Source organism: Podarcis gaigeae (assembly GCF_964106915.1).
Source record: "Podarcis gaigeae genome assembly, chromosome: 10".
Classification (NCBI taxonomy): domain Eukaryota; kingdom Metazoa; phylum Chordata; class Lepidosauria; order Squamata; family Lacertidae; genus Podarcis; species Podarcis gaigeae.
The window spans coordinates 16,151,055-16,168,847 of record NC_139686.1 but is presented as its reverse complement, the minus strand read 5'-3'; the positions used below and the strand labels follow the sequence as shown (position 1 = coordinate 16,168,847).

Below are 17,793 nucleotides of genomic sequence, written 5' to 3'. Positions count from 1 at the left end.
TATACAGCTCAGGCCTATATTTTCCTTAGGAAGCATCGTCAACAAGACTCTTACTATGTAAGATTTGAGATGATTAAGTCCCGGGGCTGAACACTTAATTCCTTCTGCATGTTCTCCCACACACAGGCAAAACTGCTGAAATATCGGTCTGCCTGGGGTGGTACAGACAGCTAATCACTCACCTCATCCTGGCCAACTTAAGTCTTCAAATGCCCAGCTATTATAAAGCTATAAAACTATTACTGTTTTGACAGCCAGGGTTCTTGCATTCTGGGCAAAAGAAACTGATTCAGCCACGAATATTTTTAGCGCTCAGCTTGAGAGGCAAAGCAAAGGTATGGTGCATAGAAATTTAGAGCTGGAAAGGATGACGAGGGGTCATCTAGTCCAACCCCCTGCCATGTCAGAATCTTTTTGCCAATATGGGTTTGAACCCACAACCCTGATAGTGAGAGTCTCAAGCTCTACTGACCCAGTGCAGCCAAAGTCTTCTCTGATGCATGTACTTCACAGGTATTTAGACTGCTTTTGCCAGGGTCAGGCTTTGTGCAGGACCTGAAAGCAGGACTCAAGTCTCAAGCCTGCTCCATAAACATCCACCCTCTGCCTGTGAGGCAGTATAGTATAATGGTTAGAGAAGGGGTAATGTTGGATGACAACTCCCATCCAACCCTGATTATTGGCCATGGTGGCAGAGGGTGAAGGGAGTTGGATTCGAGAAACCATCTGGAAGGCTTTGCTACTCCTGAGTGAGAGTGCCAGGCAAGACTGTGGAGACCCGGGTTCAAATTCCTGCTCAGCCCTTAAGCTCAGTGGGTGTCCCTAAGCTAGGACAGCAGTGAAGATAAAACGTGGGAAGGGGGGCAAATGAAAATATAACCACACACACCACCCTGGACCATTAGGACAAATGTCCCTGCCAGCCTCCATATTTACAAGCAGCCCCCTCCCGGGGGGGGGGCAATGCCTCTCTGCTTCCCCTTTTTTAGTCTCAGTTGCACTTCCGCAGAATTCAGCAGGGAGAAATTAACAACAATTAGTTGGTTCCACAAGTCATTGCCTCTGGTTCTCCCTCTCGTGGGCCTCCCCTGATTTCTGCCCTGCCAGTTCCAAGGGGGCCAACCACCACTGATGCCACCATGAATGTACTAAGTGATAAAAAAGAGAGTATCTGGGCTGTATTCTGGGAAGTCCTGTGGTTCTCTGCAGACCTTGACTCTGCTGACCATTGACAGCAAACTAGCTTTTCCACGACAACCAGTCTTCCTTCGCAATGCGCAGTTGCAAAATTGGCGTAGGTCCCGAGGCACAGTCTCAATTCATGAGACGGCCGCAAACTTGAAAGGCTTTAAAAGAGGGTAAGACAAATTCAAGGAAGCCATGATGGTCATTTTCCACCTCCACTGCCAGAAACAAACGGTGGTGATGTTCCACAAGGCCTGTAAAAGGCATCTTGACTCCGGGATCAACTGTTAGTCGCGGCAAGAATCAGCCCACATATCTTAATATACTTGCTTTAATATACAGTGGTACCTCTGGTTGCAAACGGGATCCATTCCGGAGCCCCATTCACAACATGAGCAGAATGCACATTGCAATTTGCCGCTTCTGCGCATGACGTCATTTTGAGCGTCTGTGCATGCGCGAGTGGCAAAACCTGGAAGTAACCCATTCTGTTACTTCCAGGTCACCGCGGGACATATCCTGAAAGAACATGACCTGAACCGAACGTAACAAGAGGTATGACTGTATGCTACTTGGCTTGCTCTAATGCTATGTTTATCTGTGGGCTTGCGACACTTAGCTAGTTGAGAGAGAGGAGACTTTTCACACTGATTCCTGTCAGCTGCCTCCTTATCTAGGAGATGGAAGAGAGTTGGGAAGGGGCTTCCAAGCTAGGGGTGAGCTAATTGGGCTAATGAAGCCAGATGAGATAGCTTGCCTTTGTATAACTACAAAATGCATACACAATTTTCAGCCTGGACACTAAGATCTAGCTCTGAGGCCCTTCTGGTGGCTCCCTCGCTGCAAGAAACGAGGTTACAGGTAGGGCTGCTGTACGTTCAGAATTTCCTGGACATATCTGGGATTCACCTGTTGGAATCAGGGTGGGATTTCCTGAAATCAGTATAAATGTCTGGGCGTATGGCAACAAATACGCTCAACAACCTTTGTGTCTGGATTTCCACTTTTTGAAATATGGCAACCCTATTACAGGGAACCATGCAGAATGCCAAGGAAATAAACAACTATCTGGCTTTCTGAAGGCAGCCCTGTATAGGCAAGTTTTTAATGTTTGATGTCATACTGTGTTTTAATTTGTTGGAAGCCGCCCAGGGTGGCTGGGGGCAACCCAGTCAGATGAGTGGCATATAAATAATAAATTGCTGTTATTGCCTAAATGCGTTCCCTGGTGTGGTCAAGTCGTGATGACTGCTTGATGCTTTGACCCTGAGTCTGTAAAGGCAGCAGGGCTCTGAAGGCTGTGAGATTACACCTTTCTTCAATAAAGCACTAGAACTGGCCATTCTGGTATTTTTAGCCTCTTCCTTTGGCATCCCTGCACCAAACCACCCTCGCAGGCCCTCCCTTGGGCCTGCAGATCAAGACAGTCAGTGTGCCTCTGAAAACCAGCTGCTGGAGAACCCAGGTGGGCAGAGTGCTTCCCACAGACTTTTGGCTGACCACTGTGAGGACAGGATGGGCCTGATCCAGCAAGGCTTTTCTTACGTTTGCTCTGCACAAACCGTGTGCAGAACACAGAGCAGTCCTGTGCAGCACAGGAGAACCCAAGAGCAGGTTCTCCAAACTTCTTAAATTTTATTTATTAGGTTTGTATACTGTTTGTCAAAAAATCTCAGGGTGGTTCATGGACTTGTGGCATCCAGAGCTGGAAAGCAGGCCCTGATGTTAGTTCCCAGGCAGCCTGGGATCCCAGATGCTGGGGTCCCAGACGTCCTTGAACCACAACTCACATCAGCCCTGACAATTGGACTAGGGAAGATGGTGGCTGTAGTCCAACAACAGCTGGGGAACCCAAGGTTGGTCTAACGCAGCAGTTCTCAATCTGTGGGTCCCCGGATGTTGTTGGACTACAACTCCCATCATCCCTGAGCTCTGGCCTTGCTAGCTAGGGGCGATGGGAGTTATAGTTGAGAAAGGCTGGTCTAAGGCCTATGTGTATCTTGCCCTTGCTACCCAGTATCTCTGGAATATTCTCTTCATGCCCTTAGTCACACTCCTCCTGGCCTCTGCTGAAAGTCCAATCCAGTCATTTTCTAGATCTGGAAGAGTGAAAGACAAATGCCTCGTGGCTGCTAGGCAACCAGTTCCAAGGTACTGCTCCTTCACCCTTTAGGCAGCAAGATGCTCTAGTAAACATGCAAAAAGTAAAATGTGAAAGCCAGACTCGTATCCTCAAACACGCGCTGGGCTTGTGGCAGGAAGTGCCAGCCCATCAGGACTCTGTGGCGCACACCCACTTCAGGGCTACAGATAGGAGCTTTCCCCTCATACTTTGTGTGCCTACTGTTGAAAATTTGGCTAAGAGAAACGAAACGGAAACGAAACGCTGTCTGGGTCTCTCCATCCTCAAGATCACGTGGAAGGGCAACCCATCTCCCACTGCTGACCAGGGCTCTGTTGGAATGAAAAGGGATGGGGAATGACTGCAGGCCTAAAGGTGGCACAGAGAAGAAGCATAGAAAGATCTCTGCACTGGTTGACTTGGCCATGCAGGTGTGCCATCTCCCTCAGAAGGACAACGACATCACTCGAAAGGCTGAGAACCTTCAAAGGGCTCATTCTGAGCAAGGAAGGGAAGAAAGGTTAGCTTTACAGCTGCCACTGGGGGTCACTTGGTGGGTGCCGACACCCATGACAGGGCCTTCTTGGCAGCGGCATACATTCATGGAACGCCCTCCCTGTGGAGGATTAATTTTTTAAAATACACAGGCATTTGATGGCCAGAGGATGCTATTCGTGGCAATCTTGAAATTACCATCTGTGTGTGACTGCTGAAATGTTTCCAGATGTTTCAAATTGTTGAAAAATGGATACATTCATACATATTTTATTTATTAAAATGTATTCATATATATTAAATTTATATTAGATTGATTTTATAAAATATATGAATGCAATACATTTGTAAGTATTTAAAATAACTGTTTAGTGTCAAACAAATAAATATTGTTTTGCTGTTTTTGTTGTGTGCTGCCCTGGGCTCTTTTGAGAAAATGGTTGAGGTAGAAATTTTTACCAGGGATGGTAAAAATGAAAAGGAGAAAGCAGGTGGCTATTCAACTCCATTTACAACTAAGATTTGAGGCAGGAACTCAAAGTGGGTTGGATCCTTTGGAAATGTAGCATAATAAAGAGGCTCTTGGGGAATCTAGAAGCAAAGAGGTCTTGCGCCCATTAACCGTCTTCCCACCTCACAAAGCAGCTAACATCCAACATCTCACCAGATTTGAAAAACATGGTGAGAACACACACACACACTTCTTTCACTTACAACATCTCTGTCGATCTTGGCTGCCATCATTTCAGACGTTTCTTCGTGCTCGTGGTACTGTCTAGATTTCTCAACTAAGGAAGGAAACATACCAATTGATCCACTCAACTTGGACAGGAACCTAGAGTGTTTTCAAAGTCCAGTGACTTGCAACCCACAATATGCAGCCCACAATACCTGAAACAGAAGGACTATTTCTTAGTCCATCACAAATGATGTGTGTCACGTGTTGTGAAATAAGTCATGATAGGAAAGGAAGGCTGCATTCACAGCAAACTTTTAAAACATTGTGATACCACAGCATGGCTTCCCCCGAAGAACTCCGGAAACGGTAGTTTGCTAATGGTGAGGGGAGTTGTTAGGAGATCCCTATTCTCCTCACAGGGCTACAGATTCCAGGCTTCCTTGTCAAGAGGGAATGACTGTCAAACCGTTATAGGGATTATAGCTCTTGAGAGAAATTAGGATTTCTGAACAACTCTCAGCACTCTTAACATGCAGCTCTCAGAATACTTTGGGGGAAGCCATGACTCTCTAACTATATGACTTATAGAAGACATCTGAAGGCAGTCCTGTATAAGGAAGCTTTTAATGTTTGATGATTTGTTGTGTTTTTCTATTTTGCTGGAAGCCACCCAAAGTGCCTGGGGCAACCCAGTTAGATGGGAGGCATACAACAACAACAACAACAACAACAACAACAACAACAATTACTACTCCTACTCCTACTAAAGCAGCATCATAGTGCTTTAAATGTCTGGTGTGGTTGTTGCCTAAGAGAAGCAACCAGTAGTGACTTGGATCACCTGTGAGATTGTTCCTGCTTTGGGCAACAAACTCTGGTTGTTGAAATCTTAGGAGCCAACCGAGTGGTTGGATAAGATTTTCAGAGATTGGGACTTCACTGCTCAGATTAGCTAATTGCCCTTCTCCATAGCAAGAAAAACCACAGCAAAGCAACTGTATGCATTTTTACACAGAAATCAATGTTCAACAAAGCTTCTTCCCTGGTACATGTGCAAAACACTGTGGCCTAAAATCCCGCCCCCTCAAAAAAATTAAAGAACCCAGAATAAACAATACTAAGCAGAATTTAGCTCTTCTTGATAAGTCATCCAAACTAATGTGGCGGTTTCATGTGTGGAGTTTGGACAGCCTCGCCTATACCCTGAGAGGAGATTTGTCACAGGCAAGGTCAACAGGCCACGTACAGCCCAAGGCCATGCAACCGACAGCCTTGGCACAGAACGTTGCCAGTCTCTGCCTTGCAAGGTTATCTCACGGTTTCCGCAACACTCACAGTCTCCTTGTTCAGCTGCCCAAGCGGACCAGGCTGCTACCCGGCTTCTGACGTCCACCTGAGTGACAGTACCTGGAGGGACGGGAGCTGGTGCTCTCGGAGGCGGAGGAATGGCACCGTCAACTTTGGAAAGCATCCTAGGTGGGAGACATAGCAAATCAAAAGCAAAATGCTGAGAAAATGAAATCTCTTTCCCCCGTGGTTTATTAGCGTACTCTGAACTCTCAGCTGCATGCCATCTCCGGCTCTTCCTAGGAAGCAGCACAAAGCAAAATCAATAAATTATACATCTGAATCTAAGGAGGAGCCTTTCAATAAGGCTGAATATCGTGCATATCGAAACCAAAGTAATATCATCATCTTTGTACAGCAGGGGCAAGTCTAAAAGCAAAATAACACACCGCTAAAATAAACGTATGTATTTTTGAGTAAGAGCTGACACACTTTTCCAGAGAATTTAAGATAATTTGTCAGCATCTATAAAAGAAGATATTTCACTAATAGGTGGGGAAAGTGCCCCCCTTCCCAATGTGCAGGCAGGGTGTGGTGTTTTTTCAAAGGAGCTATTGTGGAAAGAGACTAAGTGCCCACGAGGAAGTGGGCCATCCCAAAAAACCCCAGAGAATGCTCAAGGTTGCAAACATTTCTACACGTGTGAGTCCCGCAACAAAACACTACTGCTTAATCTCACACATTTCTGTTCCTGAGTACCATAATCTGTAAGAAGCAAAAGCTGCCCTGCTGAACAGGGAAGACAAAGTAAGTGAAAGCGTTTAATAATTTTTAGTAAAGAGTACTACACTGTGCCTGTTGTTTTTGTCCATGGAGTTTTCTTGACAGGGATACTGGAGTGGCTTGCCAGTTCCAGCTCCAGGTGGATCATGTTTAGTCAAAACTCTCCACTATGACTTGTCCGTCTTGGGTGGCCCTGCATGGCATAGCTCATAGCTTCTCTGAGTTATTCAAGCCCCTTTGCCATGGCAAGGCAGTGATCCATGAAGGATGTGAGGGAGGCAGTGGAAGACAGGAGTGCCTGTTGTGCTCTAGTCCATGGGGTCACGACTAAATGACTAAACAACAACAACTACACTGTGGGCCATAACCAACACAGATATATGTGCACACAACAGAACTTTTTCTTCCTCACCTATCCCTTGTAGCCTTACACCCCCCTCCAACCTCATAATCAGCTCTGATGGGCTGAAGGTCCCTGTAGGACAGATTTCTAGGGCTCAGAAGGGAGAGGAGGAAATAAAAATCCCTGCTGTAGCAGTGGAACAACCCATGTGGAGCACATAATAACCCCATATATATTTATTTGGGCAGAGTTCCTGTCTACCTCCTTTCAGGAAGTTTGCCTTGGACTAAGACCCAAGGATGCTGCAAGCACACTGACAAGTTACCCATCTTCTCTCATTTCTGCTGCATTTTGACCCCACTTCTATCGGTGCTCCGCACTTGAGTTCACTGTTAGGAAGTATATAAGATATTATTTGCAAATCAAAACGTATGCCTTACCTGAGTGTTTCGAGTCTCCTCTTTGGCTTCCCCCCTTTGCTGTCGCTGATTGCACTTTCAATGTCTTCGTGGATCAAGTTTGCCTGGGCAGAAGCAGTTCAACAAGTGAAAAAAGAAAATTTGATACCAAATAGCGTAAGATCTTAAAAGCAGGGCTGTGTTAAGAAGATGCTGAGCAAAGCAAAATTCTGCCCAGAGAGCAACCCAAATTCAGCAGCAAGATAAGAAGAATGGTTATTTTATTAAATTTGCATACCGCTCTATACCCGCAGGTCTCAGGGCAGATGCATAGATCACACAAATTAAGCTCATCTAGAATGTGGTTTGCACTATTTATCCAAGTTCTGCTAGTCCCTGTAAGAAGCAAGAAGTTATGGGGAATGTTGAAGCCTCATCCCAGGATCACTGCCAAGTTTGATTCAGCCATTACTTTGAGGTGTTGGAAATTCACAGGCTATCAAACACACTGTAAGTAGAGAACCCTTTATCAGGGATGGGGACCTTCTGAGTCCATCAACATCTGGAGAGACATAACTCTCCATCAGCTCCACCTAGTATAGCCAATGGTCAGTGGTGATGAGACCTGCAGCTCAACACATGACAGATTTGTTAGTTTCTGTTGGCCACTGTGCAGTGCTTGGAGTCACAAGACTCTATTTACATTCCAGAGACATTCCAGGCTGTTGGAAGTCTCACGGAAGACAGGAGACGGATGTGACGTTACTGTTTCCTGTTCCTTTGTTTTTTCCAGTTGCTCTCTGCTCTCACAGAGAGAAGATGTATTACTTTTCTGTCTGCGTAGCTAGAAAATAAAACATAGCAATGTAGCCATAAATCTCATCACTTCTGCCGCTTTGATACTCTGCTGACTGGGATGTGCCTAGAGCCTTATCAGAGGCTCAGGTCGTCAATCACGTCGGAGGCGATTGCGGAGGACTTGACCGGAGGAAGATGAGCTTCATCAGCTTGGTTGTAACGAAGATTCTGACAAGATTCCCGATCCCTGCCTTAAGCCAAACAGACTCTACCACATCCCTGAAGGGTGTTGTGATGATGTATGAGCCCTGGTAGATCTAACTGAGGACATATCTAGTACATAATCCTGCTTCCATCTGTGGCAGAGCAAACACCTCCAGCGAATGATATTTCTGAGTCCCTCCTGATTATATTGCCATTCGACTTCACTTTACTCAGTGGCTGTGGTTCCTGCATTACGAAGGGCTGACTACATGGGTTCCCTTCCAAATCTACCATTCTATATTTTTGTGTGTTTCTCTTCCCTCTCATATTGGTCTCTACAGCCACAGCAGGCGCTGTAACTCTCCAGCCATTCCAACTTCACCTCCAAAGGTGCTCTCCTCCATTGTCTCCTGAGATAGACGGGTGCCAACCTCATTACAGAGCTCGCTTGCACCTATGAGATACAGATTGCTGTTTGCAGCTTAAATCTGCTCACCTGCCAACCACCTCAGGACAGCCGTAATAGGTGGGAGTCAATAATCTTTAGGGATGTTGGCTGGCAGCGAGCCAGACTCTGTTTCGAGGTTATTGGCACACCAGCAAAAAAAAAATTAAAAAGGGTATTCGGCACACAGCAAATCTTCCACTTCCAAGTAAATACAGAACAGCTGCTCTTTAAAAACCGTACAAGGGTAAAGTTGCCAATATTAGTCAGTGCTCTTTGCACTTCTCTTTGCAAGCCAAAACTATCACATTCTCATCCAGTCAGGCAGGAGCGTCACAGTCTTAAAAGTCACTTTTAGCTCAGAGCTGATCAGTTTCTGCTGCCCTGTCAAAGCAAGACTCTGAAAGATGGCTCTGATCGTTGCCTCCCTGATTTCCTCGTAACAGGCTCTGGCAGTCGTTTTCGAAGTACATCAGCCAGCCAACTCAGGAATTCTTGGGCATTAATTCACTGCAGAGGTACTGACTGAGCCTGTCACATTGTCTGACGCGAACTGTTCATGAGTAGGGCTCGGCCATGTATCGTCCAAAACTGGTTTGAAGTTCGCATCGTGATATCGGTTTCGGGAATTGTGACCTGCCAATATATCACGGATCATGGTGCGCGTGCTATGCAAAAATCACAAATCACAATGAAACCAGCCAGTGCCTCTACATAGCCCCATCCTTATTTCAGACATCGTGAGCTATCAGTACATCATGATGTTTATCTGGTGATACATTGAAATGTTGAAAACCAGGTATTGCCTGGAGGCATTGTTGCTGTTCACTTTTTGGATCTTTATTTGGATTTAAAGATTTATGTGGAAATTGTACAATTTGGTCATGCACCTTTTGGTGTTTTGTTTATTGTTTATAACCACAGAGAGGACCTTTGATATAACCAGAAAGGCTATTCTTGAGTTTGCAAGGAAGCTAAGGGGCAGGAAACAAATTTAAACGGCTACAATTACTGCTTTGGTGGATAGTTCGGAAGTTGCCTGCTTACACTCACGATTACGATCTCCTAAAACACTGCAGCTCTGACATATTCTTGGAGCCCACTTCCATTGTCTTGGGAAAACAGATTCTGCTAGGCAGCCACATGGGCCAACCAGACATCGTCCTGTTACTATCACTGGAACTGTTCCAAAAGCATCAGATCTTCAACAGGCCACACTTTGCGATACATAGAAAGAGGATATAAAGAGCAGGGACTGGAAAGGCAAATGAAGTTCTTGTGAATATGTTCCAGTACTAGCCTTACTCAAAGTAGACCTACTGAAATTGATGGGAGATGACCGATCTAGGATTAATTCATCAGGTCCTGCTCATGGGCTTCTGACAGCACCTGGTTGGCCACTACAAGACCAAGATGATGAACTTGATGGGTTATTAGTATGCTCTAACAAGCTCTTCTTACTTTCTTAATTTCACTGAGTCTCCTGTGAGTAGAATTTAGCTGGATACAACACTAAGGCTTAAAGGAAAGGAGTTCTATATTTTAATCTGTATAGCACAGGGAATGAACCAAATTTAATGAATGTTGACAGCTGTGGAAATCTTCTGTGAATATCCAACCGCTCAAGACGTACACTGGGGAATGTTTGACAGTCACCATCTGTTCCTCAGTTTTGGGGTGTTCACAGGTAAATTCTAACAAACACACTTCCGTGGCTGCCAACATTCACCAATGTTCCTTTGAGTTTGGGGACATTTGGATCAAGTTTGTTCACAAGAAATTAAAAAATAAAATAGAAATCCAGCTACGGACAAAGGCTGCAGAACAAGCATTCCATCCCCAAACCAGACATCTCCCTTCAGTATTTTGCAAAAGCATCTTATTCAGGAGAAAACAGAATGTCACCTCCAATATATGTCCAGTTGATTCAGTGTGGCAGAGTAAACTATCCAAGCAATTTACCTGGATGCCCTGAGGGCCAAGCAGGTGAAAACATTACTGCGGCAGGAAAATGAGCTCTGCCTGCAGGTGGACTGAGCGGCTCAGCTAAAGGTCACTTCACACTTTGGCCCTGTTTGGACTCAATCTCAGTCTGAAAAACCATAGTTTGATGCATAGCTAAGAAATCTGGTGCCTTCCAGGTGTTGCTGGACTACAAATCTCATTGCCCCTGACCACTGGCCATGCTGCTTCGGGCTGATGGGAGCTGTGGCCCAACATCTGGAGGGCAACGGAGGTTGATGTCTGTTGGAAACAGAATGTTGTCCTAGATGGGTCTTAGTCATATAATAAATTAGGTAATCAATTTACTACTTTACACCACCTTTCAGAGCAAAACAACAACCACCACCCTGCTCGAGGCAGTTCAAAAATCAAATCAGAAAACCCAAGTCACAAGGTTTAACGTATTTCACTCTGCATCAGCAATAAAATAGATGTTCTTGTGGGCTTCCCATAGGTATCCGGTTGGCAACTGTGAGAACAGGATGTTGGACTAGATGGGCCTTGGAGTCTGATCCAGCAGGACTCTTCTTGCATTCCTAATTAAAAGCATATTTAAGCCTCTAGGTCTTCAAGTGTGGGGAACCTGAGGCTCAGGGGCCAATTGCAGCCTTCCCAAAGACCTCTCCCCAGATTCGTTGCATGAAAAAGAACATGAACTTATGATATCTGGGTTTGAGGACTGGATACAACATTGGTTTACAGAGAGTGGAATTGTTAGGTGTGGTCTTGGAGTGGATGCTTTGAATATTTTTTTATATATATCTGACAGACGAAGAATCGGAAGTTCTCTTTTTTCCTTTCCTTTTTCTCGCCACCCCTCCTTTTGGTTTCTGTTTCTGTTTAGATTGGTTTCTTTTATCTGTGATACAAAGACATTGGATATCTGATATTAACCTTTGTATATTTCTTTCAAACCTTAATAAAATCTATTGAGCAAAGAAATAAAGAAAGAGGAGAGGAAAGGTGGGTGTGGATAAGCCCTGAGCAAAGCAAAGTTAAAAGGCCAAGCGCCCTCGGTTTCTGTCTTTTGCCTTACCTTAACTTCATCGCACTGGAAAAGGTGGAGATCTGCTTTGCTTTGGGCTGGCTCTTTGCAAACTAAGGCAAGGATGGAGTCGTAGCTGCAGGAGCTCATCACAGCATGGCAGTGTTGGATTGTGCTCAGGGGGAAATTCTCCAGCTCATTCTGCGAAGGAAGATTTGATGGCAAATCTTCAAATTATTACTCAAAGCCACTGAATCAAAGAACTCAATTGCGTGGAAGCTTGAGAAGCTCCGTGACTTACGAACTATTGCTCACACAGAGAGGACCGTAAAGCAGTTATTAAAAAATGATACAAAACCCTGAAAAAGAAAGCAGTTTCCCCCTAGCCCCAAGACAATTTCTCTCTTCCCCAGCAACTTTGAAAATATAAAGGCACAACACTTAAAAGGCTTTTCACGGTACCTTTGATTCCAAGTCCACCAGGCTGACAGCTTTGTCATCCACTTGGAGAATCATATCTTGTGTCCACACTTTGCCTTTGGCATCCAGCAGCTTCAGTTTCCTTATGCCGTCATCCACCGTGATCATGGCCTCTTTCCGATCCAAGACAAAAGTGGTCAAGTGCTAAGGGAGACAAGGAAAACAGATTAAAAATGGATGTGGTTTTAAAGAGGGGCTAGGGGAGGGGTCAGCAAACTTTTTCCGCAGGGGGCCAGTCCACTGTCCCTCAGACCTTGTGGGGGGGCCAGACTATATCGGGGGGGGGGGACCCACTGACTCTCCACAGTACCGGATGAGCCCCAGTGACTGCTTACCTGTGCCTTGCAAGCAGCAGGGGCTGGTGGCGGCAGCAGTGGAGGGATGATGAGCAGTGCAAAGGGGCTGGCTCCAGAGAGGGGCTGCTTAAAATGGCGCTCAGCCAACCGCAGCTCAACAAAGCCCAGCCCCCTTCCTCCTCTAGGCAGGGCAGGGAGAAGCCAGGAGGAGGGAGGGAGAAGGCGCCGCCATAGTGTGTGTGGGGGGGAGGGAAATGGCACAGCACGAATGATCAGAATCCCCACACTGATCCACGCAGCGATTCCTGGACCGTCTGCGGGCCATATCCAGAAGGCAATTGGGCCGGATACGGCCCCCAGGCTTTAGTTTGCTGACCCATGGGCTAGGGGAACATTCAGGGCAGAGGTCTTCTTTTTAAAACCCATTTCACCCAGAACCCCAATGGTGTTTCTGACATGGCTTACATGCACAATTTAAAACATTTCTTTCTTTTAAACAATAACAATTGCTTCTTGTTTACAATTGCTTCTACTCATCTCTCTGTTACTGAAGATGACTGATGAGTTTAAACGTATCTGGCTGCAGACATGGGCTTCGGAAAATATTTGTTCTGTGCAACTGCTCATGTTATTTCATCTTTATGTCTTTGCATATCCAGTTTGTCACTCCATATGGAGATGCATCTATTGGCTATTGAGTTAGGATATTTAGCTCTTGTTCCTAGGTTACCTAGATTTTGTGGGCGGGGGGCAGATGAACACACAAACAAATAACGTTTTTGTTTTACTTTAAAATACAAAAATGTAACCCATCCTTTGCCCTAAGGGCCCAGGGCAGGTTGCAACAGCACAAATGGAAAACAGGAAAACGTTAGAACAAAATACTGTATCAGACAGACAATTTCCTAAGATCTGCAATGTAGGTGCCAGCTAAACAGGCAGTGTGGCACAGTGGTTAGGGCGCTGCACTAGGACCTGGGAGACAGTGTCTACATTTAAAAAGCCAAGTGTAGAAAACAAAACAAAACAGGTTTGCAGCTAGCATCTGGAGCTGAACAACTTATGCGTATCAACAAACTGTTTAGTAGAACAACTGAAAGCAACCGGTAAATCAGCTTCAACACATGATGAATGACTATAATCCATAGAAGCCATCCAAAATTAGTAAGCCCTCCTAGAATCAAGGGCTAAAGTGGCCAAGCAAGCCTCCTTTGGGAGGGAATCTCAAAAATCAGGAGCCACAACTGAAAAGGCCCTGGACCTGGTTCCATGCATCTATTTCCCAGACCATGGAGCCACCCTCAACAGGGCCTCCTCCATTGCCTCTGTCGGAGGGCAGAGGAAGAAAGAGAGGCAGCGTTTCTTCAAACAATCAGGGCACAGGCTTTTCAGAGTTTTAAAGGTCAAAACCAGATCTTTAGAGTGTGCCTGGAAACTCACTGGGGTTTAATTTGAAGTGTGTGGGAAGTAACATTTACAATGAACTCATTACTATTTGTGCAGCCACTCAGCCCAAGGTGAGCAAAGAAGAGCTTAATTCATTTTCCACTGCACCTCTGCTTGGCTTTCCACACACTCATGAGCCTCTACACTTACTTCCTTGACCAAAGGCGTGCACCAGAGGCTTAGAGTTAAGCTAAGGGGTTAACTCAGAATCATTGACAGGATGGCAGCCTCATTAAAAAGACTCTGAGATTCCTCCACAAAGCACTAAATCAGGGTTTTCCAAAGCCACCCCTGGTTCACTTGCTTCAGCTCTCTCTTTCGAAGCTCTTGCAGAGGTTGACATCAGAGGTGCTAAATGCAACAAGGCTTATTTCTGCCTTAAGGAATGTTTTTGAATGGCAGCTTCCAGCCCAGCCTACGCCCCATTCGTTACAGAAGAACTGCAAGGTTAGAAAACATTACGTTGGATGAAACTGATCAGAAAACACAATGGGTTCTACAAAATGTGGCCTACTTCAAGCATTAATTTAAACAAAGGGAGTGAGTTTCCTAACTGTGGCATCACCACAGAGAAAGCCTTGCTCACGTCACCATGACCTTAACCACCAACTGAAGAGGCGCCTGGAGCAAGGCTTTCTCAGTGGTTTAGCAGGGGTGATATGGCTGTTGTGAGCTCTACAAGGGCGAATGGTCCTTAGGTCTTAAGTGTCCAGTTTAAGGCTGTTTCTGCTCACAAATCAATCAATCAATCAATCAACAATTTGATTCGTCTTCCCTTTTCTTACTAGTCTCTCTAAAACAGAAGGGAGGCAGGCTGAAAGTTAGTAAGACAAAAGCAACCAACAGCAACACATTTAATTAACTTTTCTCCCTCGAGAGTTCAGGTTGGTGCACAGAATTCTTCTCGCTTTTTCCGTCCTTGCAGCCGGGTTGTGGTTAATCAGTGCCTTCAACCCTGACCTCCCCTAGTCCAAGTTGAAACAATCCTTCCATTAAACAGCACAGTCTGTATTTATGTTAGGGAGGCATGTAAATGTACGAGTAATTTAAGTCTTGACGGTTAATCTTCAGACCTGTCCAGCATTGCAGCAGCTATTTCCATCAAATCCCGCAAGTGAAAATTAGGTTAATAAATATTGTGAATGAAATAATACAAATAAATCTGTAGAATTCTTACCTCCACGTGGTACTGCGATGTTTCAGATATGCTGCTGGCACTATCGCGGGCATAATTCTTCCTTTGCTCTGTTTTTTTTTAAAAAAAAATGAGAGAGAGAGAGAGATTTACCATCTTCATTTTCACATTCCAGCTTACTCTTTGCACAGGGTATGTTTAAAGTGCCATTTATCCTGAGATTAGTAGCCTTCAAATACATCTCCATCTGCTTTGATTACATACAATGTGATAAACACCAGAAGATGAAGGAGGAGGGTTGATTCAAAGCACAGCAAGGACTGCAATTCTCTTCAATATAGGAAAGTGAGTAGAAGTCAGAATTCACTGCAAACCCCAAGAGTGGAACAACTATGTGACACTTCTGGGACTCTCTGCTCATATTTTTAAAAGAAACTGGTCAATAGACGTGGTTTCAGTCCAAACAATTTTCCAGATCACACAGCACGGAGGTCTGTGAACGCTAATGAACATTACATAAAAACAACTTTGATTTAGGCAATATTGATCATATTGAATGAATAGAGAGCTAGGGATGAGTTTAAGGAATGGTTACATGGGTGCCAATTATTAATTTTGGATGAGGTGGCATCATTATGCACAACTGAGTTCATTTTTCTAATTTAAAAAGCATTATATTGTCTAAAGTGTTAATGTACCACTTTTCATTATAAAAGATTGTAACACAACAACATAGAAGAAAACAGATGAAATATCGAAAACCATAAAATTCACCCCACTCATTCAACACACTTCCACACACTCAATTCCCACACAAATTCCACACACACTACACCTGCTAACACAACCTCCTTCACTCTTGCCAATTACCAATTCTTCTCCACACATACCTGTGCCCTCTCCATTTCTTGCCAAGTGGTGAACATAATTTGCCACGATATCAGAACTGGCAAACCATCGTTGCATTTGCCTTCCATTCCAGAATTGGAAAACAACCATTTTAGTGGGTGGAGCTAATTTTTCCCTTTCTTCACAGTTGGGACTTTCAAATCTCATGTGTTGCAGTGTAATTTGTCACTAGCATACACAATACACATTTTCCTCTAATACAATGTGTTTGGAGAAGAAGAGCACCCTTCAAAGGATAGCTGTGTTTCGGTTCGCACATTGGTTCGAGAAGCGTAAATTAGGTGGTTTCTCATTAAAACGCAAACTAACCCCTATTGCAGACACTAGAGGAGCAGAAGAGATGGAGGATAATTCTGCCTCTCAGAGGGTTGAAGCTGAACCAGTGGAACTAAAAAATCTTTAATAAAAATATATTTAAAAAAAGAAAATAAGGGAGACTCCAACTAAACGTTAGGAACAACTTTGTGATGGTAAGAACTATTCAGCTGTGGAATGGATTGTGTTGGATTCTCTGTCATCAGAAGTTATTAAACAGGGGTTCGGTGTCAGGGATTCTTTAGCTGTGCTTCCTGCATTGCAGAGGTTTGGACTAGATGATCCTTGGGTTCCCTTCCACCTCTCCAGTTCTGTGATTCTGTGAATGCACCCATCATTTTTACAGGTTGAGCAAATGGGGAGCGTGGAGAGAAAAAGAGAGCCAGTGTGGTGTAGTGGTTAAGAGCGGTAGTCTCGTAATCTGGGGAACCGGGTTCGCGTCTCCGCTCCTCCACATGCAGCTGCTGGGTGACCTTGAGCCAGTCACACTTCTCTGAAGTCTCTCAGCCCCACTCACCTCACAGAGAGTTTGTTGTGGGGGAGGAAGGGAACAGAGAATGTTAGCCGCTTTGAGACTCCTTAAAGGGAGTGAAAGGCGGGATATCAAATCCAAACTCTTCTTCTTCATGTAAATAATTTGACTAAGGAAGGTATGGAATGAAAGGGGGGGGGGAGAGAGAGACAGTAAAATGTCAACACATCATGCAAGTCACAAAGGGGAAAAAACACAGAGGAACAGGCTCAAAAGCACACTACAGAAATTCCCAATCGTCTGCTCCAATGCTAATGAGTTCATTATTCCAAAGAACCGCTGCAAGAATCCTTTGATCGTTTCAAAATATTGACAATATCTTTTTTTGCTTTTGCAGCATTTCTTTTGAGGGGGAAAAACACTTCATTTTTTAAAAAAAACATGCGTGAACACACACACAGCAAGCCAACTCTTTTATCATTCGCTACCTTTCTTGGTTTTCTGCTTGGACGAGGATCTGAAGAAATAAAACCCATCTGCCCCTGACAAAATATAGGGATTTTTTAAAAAGTAGTAAAACCTAGATCAATCCAACACCGATTAATGATTTCCACTCAGGAAGGTGACAGGGCAATAGTGCTCACTGATGGGATTTCAATAAAAAATGGGATGCTGCACAGAGCTAAAGGGAGGCGGCAAGGAGAAGAAAAATGCCACCTGGCAGAAAGAAACACACACACCCAGGAGATTTTTAAAAGGATTGGTTCACACACTGCACAGAAATGAACCTGTGCACATTATTTAACTTTATTTCTATCCCAGAGGATCTTCGGTTTTCATTTAGAAACAAAATGCATCTGGTGGGGACTGCAACAAAATGTTGCAGTGTGAAGCGAAGAGGATTTCAGACATTCCATTCGCTCCTCTGTCTCTCCCCCGACCCCCAGTGTCAGCAATATGTGGCCACTGAGCATGCTCGGTCCACATTTGGTTCCCACTTCCAATTTTTTCC

At 44.7% G+C, this 17,793-nt stretch overlaps 1 protein-coding gene across 1 annotated transcript in view; it reads right to left on the bottom strand.

Moving 5' to 3' along the window:
* Nucleotides 1–17,793, bottom strand: part of EPS8 (EGFR pathway substrate 8, signaling adaptor) — a 145,290-nt gene that overhangs the window by 35,238 nt on the left and 92,259 nt on the right. Inside the window, exons 4-9 of the mRNA XM_083699669.1 lie at nucleotides 15,128–15,195; nucleotides 12,191–12,352; nucleotides 11,780–11,929; nucleotides 7,335–7,417; nucleotides 5,817–5,953; nucleotides 4,496–4,590 (exon numbers count right to left, since the gene is read on the bottom strand). Of these exons, the coding sequence (XP_083555795.1) occupies nucleotides 4,496–4,590; nucleotides 5,817–5,953; nucleotides 7,335–7,417; nucleotides 11,780–11,929; nucleotides 12,191–12,352; nucleotides 15,128–15,195 (695 nt within the window). The remainder of the gene's footprint in view (nucleotides 1–4,495; nucleotides 4,591–5,816; nucleotides 5,954–7,334; nucleotides 7,418–11,779; nucleotides 11,930–12,190; nucleotides 12,353–15,127; nucleotides 15,196–17,793) is intronic.